Below are 12705 nucleotides of genomic sequence, written 5' to 3'. Positions count from 1 at the left end.
GGGCCGGGGGGAGCGGGGGGCGAGGGGAGAGGGGAAGGGTGGTGGGAGCGGAGCGGAGCGGCGAGCTCCTGGTCCCCGGCCCCTCGCCCGGCCGGGCCCCGCCGGGAGATGGCTATAAATGGAAAGTGACCTCTGGTCGTTCCCGAGCGGCCGCTGCGGATTCAATTGTGGCAACGTAATGGTACGGCGGGGAGCGGGGTGTCCTGCCCGCACCGTGCCCGCACCCCCTCGCTGCCCCCTGCACCCCCTGCACGCTGCATGCAGCCCCTCCGACCCCGTCTGCCTGCACCCCATGCACCCTACTGCGCCCCGTGCAGCCCATAAACCCCTTGCACCCTCCTGCACCCCATGCAGCCCATGCAGCCCATGCACCCCGTGCACCCTCCTGCACCCCGTGCACCTGTCCTGCCTGCACCTGCCCTTTGCTGCACCCCACACCCCGTGTGCCCCCACCTGCCCCTCACCCCCAGCCAGGCCCTCACCCCCTCCTTGTCCCCATCTGCCCCCCAGCTGCGCTCCCCCCGTGTCAGATGGGTTCTGCAGGACATCCCCACTCAGCCCCTCGCTGCCCCCCGGCGCTGGGGGCCCTGTCCTGGGGGTAACACCACTTTGGGGACCCCCCAACTCCGAAGGGCCACAAACCTGCAGGGACGCACTGTGCTGCACCGGGCTGCGGTGATGGCTGACCCCAAAGGGCACTGTGGGGTTGTGAGGTCGGCATCCCCAGGCACCGCGGAGCTGCAGCACTGGGGGTGACACTGGGGCCTCCAGGAGGCTCAGTGCACACCTGGGAGGGGGCGGGGTGATGGGGGCACGGAATGACCCCGACTGGAGCCCCTCGGGGCCATGGGGAGCACCGGGCTCCTCTCTGCTCCGCATGCACACAGGGCCATGTGGCAGTGCTGCCCACAGCGCTCTGGTGCTCCGGGTCCCCACGCAGTGGGGAGGTGTGACCCAGGTGGGCGACCTCAGATCACTGCTACAGGATGGGACACAAGGGGATGAGCTGTGTCCCGGTGTGTGGCACCTCCTTATCCCAACCCCCGCAGCTCTTTTCAGCCCTGCTTCCCCACTGTCGCTACGTATGGGTCAGTCCCAGTGATAGCTACAAGGCATGGCATGGCCATGGGGATGGCACGGACGTAGGGTAGGGCACAGCCATGGGATACGGCATAACCACGGGGCTGGCTTGGACATAGGGTAAAGTACGGCCATGGGGCATGGTACGGCCATGAGTGTGGCACAGCTGTAGGGCATGGCACAGACATAGGGCATGGTACAGCCATGGGGATGGGGGATGGCGCAGCCGTAGGACATGGCACAGCTAGGGGACATGGTACAGCCATAGGGCATGGCGCGGTCCTGGTGCAAGGCAGACAGACAGCACTGTGCCATGGGATGCCGGTGCCCAGTGCCCACCCCAGCACCCACAGCTGCCCCAGGTCCCTCTGTGGGGCCAGAACTGCACCAGGCTCTGTTCCGTGCCCCCATCCCACTCCATCGCCACGTCCCCACGCTCCCTCCCAAACCCGGATGGGGGATTCCTCGCTGCACAAAGTCTGTGGGTGCCGAGGTCCCTGTGCCCTACTGGGATCCTGACCCGTGCCCCCCCAGCCATGAGCCGCCGCGTGGTGCGCCAGAGCAAGTTCCGGCACGTCTTCGGGCAGCCGGTGAAGGCCGACCAGATGTACGAGGACATCCGCGTCTCCAAGGTGACGTGGGACAGCTCCTTCTGCGCCGTCAACCCCAAGTTCCTGGCCATCATCGTGGAGTCGGGCGGCGGGGGGGCCTTCATGGTCCTGCCCCTGGCCAAGGTGAGCGGGTTCGTTGGGATGGGTCCCCCTGGGGGTCGTACGGGGTACGGGACATGGTGACGGGCTCTGCTCTGGGTGTGGGATGCCCTGATGGCTCTGCATCGCTTCACCCCCACATCCCCATCCCGTGGGGGGGCTCAGGGCTGACCCTGGGGCACTCACTGGCACGCATCCTGGGGATAACTGCAGCAACACAGGAAACCTCTGTCCACTTTCTCCCCAGCCCCAAATCCCTGAGTGGGGGCTGCACCCTGCCCACTCCAACACAGGGACTGGGCCCCCCCCTTGTGTCCCGCACCACCACCATAGGGGGCACACAGCAGCCCGTCCCCGGGCACATCGCTGCCCTCTGCATCCCTGTGGGGCTCCGTGCCTCAGTTTCCCCATGGCCGGGTTCCCCCTGTGCTGTATCAGTGCCGGGGCTCGGGGGGGGGCCCCGGGCTCATGCCTCCCCCTCCGTGTTGCAGACGGGCCGCGTGGACAAGAACCACCCGCTGGTGACGGGGCACACAGCGCCCGTGCTGGACATCGACTGGTGCCCCCACAACGACAACGTCATCGCCAGCGCCTCCGAGGACACCACCGTCATGGTGAGGGGCGGGCGGTGGGGGGGTACGGAGGGCCCCCCCCCCTTCCCCGTTGCTTTGCTGCCTGCAAAGTGTCACCGACCTATTTTTAGCGGCGGTGCCATGTGTGTGTGCTGCTGGCGGCGGCCGCTGGCTCCATGATGCAGCACTTTGTGCTAAATATACCTTCCCCGCGACTCAGCACCGGGGGGGCCACATGCGGCACAATGGGGCTGTGCCCCCCCCCCCAGCCCCGCATCCCCCAGGCACCGCATGCTCCCTGCACCACGGGGATGCGCGTCGGGGTGGTGGCACCGCTGAGGTTAATTGTCCCCGTGTCCCCCCCAGGTGTGGCAGATCCCCGACTACGTCCCCGTGCGCAGCATCACGGAGCCGGTGGTGACGCTGGAGGGGCACTCCAAGCGCGTGGGCATCATCTGCTGGCACCCCACGGCCCGCAACGTGCTGCTGAGCGCAGGTGGGGCTCACCCCAAGTCCCATGGGAACCAATGACGGTCACCCCAAATCCCCACCGGGAACCCACGGTGGTCACCGGTGGGGTGACGCCGTCCCGGCGTCCCCGCAGGCTGCGACAACCTGGTGATCCTCTGGAACGTGGGCACCGGGGAGATGCTGCTGGCGCTGGAGGACATGCACACCGACCTCATCTACAACGTGGGCTGGAACCGCAACGGCAGCCTCCTGGTCACCACCTGCAAGGACAAGAAGGTGCGCGTCATCGACCCGCGCAAGCAGACGGTGGTGGCGGTGAGTGTCCCCAGTGTGTCCCCATGGCCACCTCCCCGCGGTGTCCCCCCCCCTCCCCGCTAACGGCCGGCCCCACTAACCCCGCGCCTCTGTGTTTGCCTTTAACCCGCTAACGCCCGACGCAGGAGATAACCAAACCGCACGACGGCGCCCGGCCCATCCGCGCCATCTTCATGGCCGATGGCAAGATCTTCACCACCGGCTTCAGCAAGATGAGCGAGCGGCAGCTGGGCCTCTGGGACCTGGTACGGGGCCGCGCCGTGACCCGCTGTGCCCCCCCAGGACCCCGTGTGCCCCCCGGGACCCTCCTGCGCCCACCTCCATCGGAAGCCAATAGCTGTACCAGGGATGGATCCGCGCCCCCACGCCCCATCCCTGTGCCACGCGCTGACTCTGTGCCCCCCATCCCCAGGAGAGGTTCGCGCCCCACGAGGGGCTGAGGCCCGTGCGGGCCATCTTCACGCGGGAAGGACACATCTTTACCACGGGCTTTACCAGGATGAGCCAGCGGGAGCTGGGGCTGTGGGACCCGGTAACGAGGCCGCATGGAGTGATGCTCCCGGGAACTCGGCTCCCCAAACCCAAACCCAAATCCATTCTTCCCCGAAATACGATGCCGAGTTCCCCGTGTGCTGTGCCCGTGTGCCGTGCAGTGCCTGGGTGTGGGGTTGGGGGTTGGTGGGGGTACCCATAGCGCAGCGCAGGTAAGCAGGAGCGGGGCATGGGCATGCCGGGGGGGTCCTGGGGGTGTCCCCATCCCTACGGTGTGCAGTGCCTAATGGTGTGGCCGATGGAGGTGGGGGCATGGTGCTCACCCCCAGCTGTGTCCCCGCAGAAGAACTTTGAGGAGCCCATCGCACTGCAGGAGATGGACACCAGCAATGGGGTCCTACTGCCCTTCTACGACGCCGACTCCAGCATCGTGTACCTCTGCGGGAAGGTGACCCCAGCTTCCCCCCCCTCAGTGCCATCCCCCCATGGGGAGCAGTCAGGGGGCTGACACCCGTCCCCATATCTGCAGGGGGACAGCAGCATCCGCTACTTTGAGATCACGGACGAGGCGCCCTACGTGCACTACCTGAACACCTACAGCAGCAAGGAGCCGCAGCGCGGCATGGGCTTCATGCCCAAGAGGGGGCTGGACGTCAGCAAGTGTGAGATCGCCAGGTGGGGGCCAGCGGGGCCAGGGGAGGGGGGGACAATGGCTGGGGACATCCAGACCCCAACCACCTTTGCCCCACTCAGGTTCTTCAAGCTGCACGAGCGCAAGTGTGAGCCCATCGTCATGACGGTGCCGCGCAAGGTGAGCCCTCGGGCACCTCTTGAGGACAATGCGGCGCTGGGGACAGTGGGGTCTCAAGGGAGAGAGTTGAGCACCCCATCTCACTGTGCCCCCCCGCTGTCCCCGCAGTCAGACCTCTTCCAGGACGACCTGTACCCCGACACACCGGGCCCCGAGCCGGCCCTGGAGGCAGATGAGTGGCTGTCGGGGAAGGATGCGGAGCCCATCCTCATCTCACTGCGGGACGGATACGTCCCCGTCAAGAACCGGGAGCTGAAGGTGGTCAAGAAGAACATCCTGGACAACAAACCCCCCCCGGGCCCCCGCCGCAGCCACTCCAATGCCGACATCTCTGTGAGTATCCCATCACCTCCCCAGGGGACGTGCCACTCTACAGGGACACCAGCCCATGGAGATGTTGGCCCATGGGGGTTGCTGGCCTATGGAGATGTTGGCCAGTGGGGACGTTGGCCCACGGAGATGTGGCACGGGGCTGTCCCCTTCCTTGGGGGCTGATGGCCGTGGGGGGATCTGTAGGCACAGCACTGACCCCTCATGTCCCCCCAGCAGACCCCCGTCCTGGACGAGGTGCTGGAGGAGATCCGGGTGCTGAAGGAGACGGTGCAGGCGCAGGAGAAGCGCATCTCCGCTCTGGAGCACAAACTCTGCCAGTTCACCAACGGCACGGACTGAGGCACGGGCATGGGACTGCGCCCAGCCCGGCATTAAACCGCATCCCGCAGCGGGCAGGAGGCCACGGCCATGTTCTTTCCCCAGGAGATGCGAGGGGGGGGGGTCGGACTCTGGACCCCCCCACTCCATTTTGCTCCTAGGGTGCCAGAATGCATTTGGGGACATTGGCACGTGGGGGTCCCTCCTGGCGGCCCTGGGTGCCAGGATGGGGGTGCTGTTCTCCCCCCCTTCCCAGCACTGGGGTATGGTGCTAACCCCCCCGCCCCCACAGCCCCTCACAGGGTGGGCTCCATGCTCCCAGCACCCCCCATTAATAAAGGGCTTGGGTCTCCTGTGGCCATACCAGGGATGTGGGGCTGCTGTGGGGGGGCCCTGCCCACCCCCCCGCTCCCCCCCGCACACCAGGCACAGAGAGGCTCCTCTCAGAGCATTTATTGGTGTTGGCCGCGGTCGGAGCTGCTCGGGCTCCCCCCGGCCCTGGCCCAGTCGTCACTTGTGGGGTGCGTGGATGGGGGGGGAAGGGGTGCCGCTACGAAAAGTCCCTTTGGGGGCGACCCCGCAGTCCCCCCCGTGTGCAAAGAAGGAACAGCCCGGGGCAGGGAGGTGTGGGCCCGGGGGTTAGCACCATTTGATGTAAAGTTTTACCAGGGGTGGGGGGCAGTGCCCGGGATGAGGGGGTGCGGCGCTGCCATGGTGGGGGGGAGCATCCGAGCAGGGCAGGGAGGGTGCGAGCACAGGGTGAGGGGGGTGACATCGGGCATCTCTTTGCGGGCCCCCCCTTGGTTGCCCCCTTGGCTTGGGGGGAGGCCGTGCAGCCCCACATGGGCTGTGGGGTGCAGTGGGGCCGAGCCCCCCCCCCGTTGGCAGGCAGAGCAGCTCCCGGGTAAGTGCACTTGGTAGCGCCTGGGCAGTGGGGCCAAGGGGAGGGGCAGAGCCCCATGGCTCTCGAGGTGCCCCCATGGCTGGGGAAGGATGTGCCCCCCCCCCGCCTCCCTGGGGTCAGATGGTGGGGGGCAGCATGCAGGATACGCCCCCTGTTCCCTGCCACCCCCAGTGCCCCCCAGCACTCACCCCTGCCCCGGCTATGGGGCCGACGCCGCCCCCCCTATTTGTCCTCTGCACGGGCCGTCCCCCCACACACCCCTCCGTGCCCTATACACACGTCCCCAGGCCCCGAGTCGGGGTGGGGGGGCTCAGCGGGGGCGGGGGGTCACTTCTCCATCAGGGAGAGCTGCAGGATGCGCTGCAGCTCCTCTTCCTCCTGCCGCGTCCGCCGCTCGGCCTCCTCCTGCTCCCGCGCCGACAGCGCCATGGCCAAGCGCAGCTGCTCCGCGTAGCTGGGGAACAGGGCACTGGGCCCCCCGCCGCCCCTCGGTGCCGGGCTGGAGGGGGGTCTGGGGGCTGCCGTGTGCTGGGGAGTCCTGGGGGGGCATGGCACGGCCTCAAGCCCAGAGCCCCAGGAGGACCTGTGGGGATGGGACCCGCTCCCACACCCCCGGACCTTACCAACCTGTCTCCCCGGCGTCCCTCGTGCGACATGGGGTGGGTGCCCGGCTTGCTGTTGGTCAGTGCTTCCCATATGGTGACCTAGGGGATGGGGGGAGGAGAGGAGGGGTCAGAGAGGGGCCAAAATTTGGCCCCACTGCCGCCCCTAGGGGAATAGAGCAAGCGTGGGGTGGTGGGATGGGGTGGTCCTCATGGGACCCTGATGACCGGGAGGGGATGAACAAGGGGGGATGAGGAGGTGGCTGAGTGAGGATGAGAAGGATGAAAAGAGAAAAGATGAGGATGTTGGATGAGAACAATGTTGGGTGATGCTGAGGAAGACAAAGACATTGGATGACGTTGAGGGTGAAGATGTTAGATGACACTGAGGAGGATGGAGATGTTGGATGAGGACAAGGAGGATGAGGAAAAAGCTGGATGAAGAGATGGAGGATTTAGGAGGAGGAGGAGGAGGATGCTGAGAGGGATGAGAAGGATGTTGGATGAGGAGGATGAGAACGAGGAGGATGAGGGTGTTGGATGACAAACATGTTGGCTGAGGAGGATGAGGAGGGGCTCTCCTTGCAGTGCCCACCTGGTCATACTCACTCCCCGCCTCCAGCAGGCTCTGCTGGATGGCGAACTGCAGCAGATCGTCCTCGTCCTCCCGCAGGGCGTCCTGGTGGGTGCCCACCACGCTGTACCCCCGCGGCACCTCGAAGAGCGCCGGGTCCATCTCGCACGCCCGGCAGGACGCTGCGGGGAGACAGGCGTGGCTGGGCACCCCAAAGCCCGTGTCCCCCCCACCCACCGCGTCCCCTCGCCCCCCCCCCCCAAATGTACTCAGGGAGCTGGAGCTGCTGACGCTGGAGGAGTCGCTGCTGGGTGAGGGAGCCTCGCTGCTGGGGCTGTTCCGCAGGGAGCTGACGGGCTCGTCGCACCCGTTGAGGTTCCCGAAGGTGATGCGGGCGTTGAGGATGTGGAAGATGGGGATTTCTGCCCATATTAAGAAAAAAAAAAAGAATAACAAAATAAAGAGAGGGGAGGGAAGCTGGCTGTGCGCCGCACGGGGCCGTGCTGGTGGCAAAGCGTTCCCTCCCCGTGCCCCCCCCCCCCCAGTACCGATCTTGACGGGGAAGCCGGGCGGGAGGCGCAGCGTGATGAAGTCGCGCAGCTTGGCGAAGAGCGCGTTGCTGATGGCCATCAGATCGATGATAGGGGCCACCTGCTCACAGAGGGACAGCGGGTGGTCCTCGCACAGCCACAGCTTCGCCTTGAACCTGCGGGGGGGGGGGGACAGGCGCCGGGATGGGGGCCCCGGGAGCCCCGCGATGGCAGCGCGGGGACGTTGGGGTCCCTCCTCCCCGCTCGCCCCCCTCACTTCTGCGTCTTGGTGGTGAGCTCCATGGGCCGCCCCATGTCCCTGTTGCCCAGCTCGAAGTTGGGGTTGAAGTACTCCTCAGGGGTGATGGCGGTGGGGTTGGCGTGGCTCAGCGTCTGCGTGATCAGCGTCTGTGGGGACAGTGCGGCGCGGTGACGGCGGCACAGCCACGGGGGTGGCACGGCCGTGGGGACCGCCCTCGCGCACTCACCCCGTTGTTGGGCCCCACGTGCTGCTCGGCGATGCCCAGGAAGGACTGCAGCGGGGTCTTACTGCCTGCGGGACGGGGCGTGAGGCCGAGCACTGCAGTGCTGTGCCCACCACCGCCCCACACGCTACCTTTGCTCTTGCCCTTGTGCTGGTCCGAGAGGTGCTCCGTCCGCGTCCGTGTGATCAGCTCCACGTTGGACGCGCCGTAGACCTGTCCAAGCAGGGAGAATATCAAAGGTGGATGTTCCCCAAAAACCAGCTGTGCCCACCCCAGCTCAGCCCCCTGCCCCTCACCTTGGCCTCATATCCATTCACTATCTCCGTCTTCTCGCTCCTCCAACCCAGAATCCCAGACTTGTTCCTGGGGGCAACATGGGGTGCTGTTAGGGAGGGATGGGATGCGTTGGGATGAGTTGAGTTGCGATGGGACGGTTGGGATGGAACGGAATGAGGTGGGATGGGATTGGTTGGGTTGGGTTGAGATGGGATAGGATGGGTTGGGACAGGATAGGTTGAGATGGGATGTCGTAGGATGAGATGGCATGCAATGTTCCCACTTGGACAGCCAGAGACATGAGCATAGAGTTGTCCAGCAATGACCTTGCCCACCTCTCAAAGGCGATGTTCTTGGTGTCAAGCTGGGTGGTAACGACAGGGGCTGTGAGCCGACCCATCACCTGCTCCTCTGTGGGCTGCACAGCAGCCAGCAGCACCTCCTGGTCGTGGCCGGCCAGGGCCAGCGTCTCCGAGTAGACCACTCGCCGGTCGTGGTCGATCTCCATCACCACTGCGCTGGTGTCTGTGGGGAGGGGACGCTCAGCACAGGGACAGCCATCGTCCTCCACCGCATCCCCCAGTCCACCCCTCACCTTGTCCCCTGAAGACAAAGCTGCGGTTGCCCCGCTGCCAGGTCATATGGTCGAAGCCCAGCAGCGTGGTGTCCACCCGCAGGTTCTGGCCGCTCTTCCACACCTTGTAGGTGTCGCTGGGGCAGATCTTGGACACCAGCGGCACTGGGGGGAGATGGCAATAGCCCAGCCGGGGACAGAGCCACCCTATGCCCCCCGGTGGGCTGCGAGAGCGCTGGGAAGCTCTCACTCTGCCCGAGCTTACCCCAGCTGGTGAACTCCCATTTCATCTCCACGTAGAAGTCCTGGGCCTGCCAATAGCAGCGGGATGGGCAGGGGCCCAGTGGTGGTGCTCCCCAGCCCCAAGAGCTCCCCCAGCCCCGGGTACCTTGCGCAGCTTCTCCAGCAGGATGGGGATCCCAGCCAGGCGCTTGATGGCTCTCTGGTAGTCGCGGTAGCGCAGAACCAGCTGCACCAGCTCCAGGTCGCGGGTGCTCACGGCCTCCTGTAGCACTGCAGGTGGCACAGCACGGCGCAGCATGGCACGGTGCAGCACGGCACGGCAAAGTGGGGTGCAACATGGCGTGGCGCAGCACGGCGTGGTGCAATATGGCACAACGTGGCATGGAATGGCATAATCTGGTGCAGCGTGGCATGGTGCAGCACAGCACGGGATGGCACAATGGGATGCAGCATGGCACAGTGCAGCATGGCATGGGATGGCACAGTGGGATGCAGCATGGCGTGGTGCAGCATGGCATGGGATGGCACAGTGGGATGCAGCATGGCGTGGTGCAGCACGGCACAGTGCATCATGTGCTCTCCTTGGGGAGCAGGTTGACCACATCGGAGGCCCCGCTCACCTGTCCAGCCGCTGCGGTTCTCCTTGCCCACATCGGCTCCATGCTTCAGCAGCACCCGGGCGCACTCCAGGTGGCCCAGCGTGGTGGCCAGGTGCAGCGGGGTGCGTCCTCGGGGGTCCAGCTGCTCGATGTCGGCCTGGTGGGGGGCAGTGGGGCTCAGGGGAGAGGTGGGGGTTATCCAGAACTCCCTTCCCATGCCTTCCCACAGCCGCATCTCCATCTGACACAGCCGCAAGCCGGGGGAAAGCCCCCACCTCTGCGGCTCCGGGGGGGCCGTGGCCCAGTTGCCAGGCAGCAGCTGCCGGCAGCCCCCACCGCAGCACGGCGGGCGACGCGGGCGCACGTGTTCCCCGCGGAGCAGAAGCCGGGGGCGGGCGGCGCTGCGTGAGCGGAACGGCTGCTGTGAGCATCCCCGGCCCCGGGGAGCCACGCTGGGGCTGTTTGTGCCAAGCCCGGGGGCTGGCAGGGGGCCAACCACCAGGAATCCCCCCCCCCCCACACACACACACCCAGCTCCGGCTCTCCCCGAGGCAGTGATGCGCCCAGCAACCCATGCAGCATTGCACCCACGGGGCAGTGACCGCATGGGTTGTCCCCAGCGCTGGGTGTCCCTGTGGCCGTGTCCCCAGGGGTTACTGGGTACGGAGGACCCCCAGGTTCCCTTTAACAGCCCCCCCCCTATCTCCCCAGGAGCCCGCGTGCTGCTCCAACACTCTCCAGGCGACTGTTGCTTCTTAATTGCACTAATGAAGAGACTCTAATTAAAGCGATTGCCCCCCAGCTGGGGGACGGGTGCTGCAGGCTCTGTGGGGTTCCCCAGCTGCATCCCTGACCCAGTGCCATGGGGGGACCGGGGCCCACCGATGTGGGGACACAGCACTGGAGCCAACCCCACGGGACACAGCGTGACCCAGTTTTTGCCATCAGCTCCAAGCCCAGGGGCCACAGCTGCCTGTCCTGGGGCTGTCACACCGCTGGGGATGGGGATGTGGTTGGGGGGGTGGCAGTGCCATGCGGGGCTGCAGCACGGTCACTGCTTGTCCTGTGGCCTCACAGGCTGTTCCCAGGGTGGGGGATCCCAGTTCCAGAAGCAGCAAGGGACGTGTGGCTTTGCAGGGTGGCAGTGCCACGCGGTGCTGTCCCTGCGCAGCCCCAGGGGCAGTGGGGTCCCTGGGGTGTGGGTCGGGGCAGGCTGCAGCACGGAGCACTGGGGCACAACGGGCTCCACGTCAGTGCTGCCACGTCCTCGTGCTGTCCCCACCATGGGGCCCTGCTGCCTTCTGCCCCCCAAGGTGGAGCCAAGCGTGGCCTGGCGCCTGGTGGTGACATTCAGCATGACCCACACGTGGTCCTTTGTGGGCTGCCAGCCCTACAGGCCCACACATATGGGGGGGCCACATGTGGTGCCACTGCCCCCCACAGGAGTCCCCAGGCAGAGAGAGGACAGCAGCCCCCAGCAGTGCTCACTCAGCCCGGGGATGCTCTGATATGCAGAGGGCTGCGCCGTGTCCCCAGATGCCCCTGGGTGGAGGTGGGGGGCTCAGATCAAGCTGCCCCCCCTTCCTTCCCCCAAACCTCCTCCCGCCCTGGGGTCAGGCCTGCAGTACCCATTCTCCTCCCCATGCACTCTGCTTGCACACAGGGCCGGCATTGCTCTCACTCCAACAATAGGGACACAGAGGGAGGTGCGGGGGCAAGAAGAAGCCCCCCCCAGCTGGGCAGGGGGTTCGCTTAGAGCACCCCCCCGCCAGCACCACCCCACACCCGGCTTTGAGCTGTGCTGCAGTGGGGAAAAACGACCCCAGATGACCACGGGAATAAGCACAGCAGTGATGGGATGGGGGGGCAATGCCGGCAGGCAGCCCCCCCCCACCCCCCCCCGGATGGCCCCACAATGGAGGCGGGTGTGGCGGGAGCATCCCTGCATCCCAGTGGCAGAATCGTGGCACGAGGAGACCCCTGCCCGCACCCACCCCGCTGGGCCCACAGCACCCCGGGGTGCCGGGGGGGGGCAGGTGGCAGTGGCTGTGGCTGGGGGGGGGGGAAGGCATGGCCTCCTCCAGCGCCTGCGGTTTCCTGCGTCTTCAGGGCTGGGTTTTAATTACCTGAATTGCAACGCCAATGGGGAGATGGAGGCTGGGAGGGGGGGGGAGCACACATGGAGGGTGCCCCCACCCTGCAGAGAACCTCCTGGCTGCCTGGGGCTGGGGGCTGCGCTCCAGCAGAGCAGGGCCTTGTGTGCCCCCCCTCCCCGAGGGTGGGGAGCTGGGGGGGCTGTGCTGGCTGCACCACACCTCCGGGGGGACCCTGGTGCCTGGTGGGGGGGAGCACAAAGGCCTAGGAGGGAGCGGGGGACACGTGGGGAGGGATATGGGGGGGTTGGGAGCGGGGGGATCAGAGAGGGGGGGATCTCTGCTGCTCCGGTGTCGGCTGTCACAGCGCTGGGGGGGGCACGAGGGGATCCCCACCCCCATCAGCATCACCATGGCAGGGGGACCCCAGCCCCAGCCCCGGCCCCAGCCCCGGCCGCAGCCCAGCGCGCAGCGTTGCATCAGCCCGAACCGAACGGAACCGCACCGCCCCGCACCGCCCCGCACCGCCGCCCCACCTGCTTGGCGCTGAGCTCCCGGTCCAGCTCCCGGGCTCGGTTGTGCCAGACGAGGTAGTGCAGCGGGTACCTGCCCTCCGGCCCCTTCCTGCCCGAGCAAGACGCGAGCATCCTCCGTGCATGCTGGAGCGGCGGAGCGGGGCGCGGGGCGGAGCGGGGCGCGGGGCGGGGCGGTGCGGGGCGCGGA

At 66.8% G+C, this 12705-nt stretch overlaps 2 protein-coding genes across 6 annotated transcripts; one reads left to right on the top strand and one right to left on the bottom strand.

The window, feature by feature from the left end:
• CORO6 (coronin 6) lies at nucleotides 1615-5177 on the top strand (the record flags this gene model as incomplete). Of its 4 annotated transcripts, XM_021416204.1 has the most annotated exon segments (11): nucleotides 1615-1814; nucleotides 2282-2404; nucleotides 2729-2858; nucleotides 2967-3148; nucleotides 3274-3393; nucleotides 3561-3680; nucleotides 3984-4088; nucleotides 4170-4315; nucleotides 4394-4451; nucleotides 4560-4784; nucleotides 5001-5177. In XM_021416204.1, coding segments are annotated over 11 exon segments (1532 nt in total), but the record flags the coding sequence as incomplete, so codon positions are not given.
• ANKRD13B (ankyrin repeat domain 13B) lies at nucleotides 5541-12686 on the bottom strand. Of its 2 annotated transcripts, none has more exons than XM_021416064.1 (15): nucleotides 12519-12686; nucleotides 9911-10046; nucleotides 9436-9560; nucleotides 9313-9358; nucleotides 9069-9212; nucleotides 8809-8998; nucleotides 8494-8560; nucleotides 8329-8410; nucleotides 8201-8265; nucleotides 7990-8120; nucleotides 7731-7888; nucleotides 7452-7604; nucleotides 7204-7364; nucleotides 6630-6710; nucleotides 5541-6544 (listed from the first exon to the last, which is right to left on the bottom strand). In XM_021416064.1, exons 1-15 carry the CDS (start codon nucleotides 12627-12629, stop codon nucleotides 6317-6319), a joined length of 1878 nt encoding a protein of 625 aa, XP_021271739.1. In that variant the 5' UTR covers nucleotides 12630-12686; the 3' UTR covers nucleotides 5541-6316. The 2 variants fall into 2 exon arrangements, with proteins under 2 accessions (XP_021271739.1, XP_021271740.1); XM_021416065.1 differs by having other exon boundaries at nucleotides 6634-6710.

Source organism: Numida meleagris, chromosome 18, assembly GCF_002078875.1.
Source record: "Numida meleagris isolate 19003 breed g44 Domestic line chromosome 18, NumMel1.0, whole genome shotgun sequence".
NCBI classification, from domain to species: Eukaryota; Metazoa; Chordata; class Aves; order Galliformes; family Numididae; genus Numida; species Numida meleagris.
The sequence above is the reverse complement of the archived record's forward strand: the minus strand, read 5'-3'. Positions and strand labels throughout refer to the sequence as shown.

Excerpts from the sequence above, each read along its gene's own strand:
- ANKRD13B (XM_021416064.1), bottom strand. The coding sequence starts at position 12,629 with ATGCTCGCGTCTTGCTCGGGCAGGAAGGGGCCGGAGGGCAGGTACCCG. Across the intron at positions 8,411-8,493 it reads TGAATGGATATGAGGCCAAG|GTCTACGGCGCGTCCAACGT; the intron begins GTGAGGGGCAGG and ends CTGCTTGGACAG. Across the intron at positions 8,266-8,328 it reads GCACAAGGGCAAGAGCAAAG|GCAGTAAGACCCCGCTGCAG; the intron begins GTAGCGTGTGGG and ends CCCGTCCCGCAG.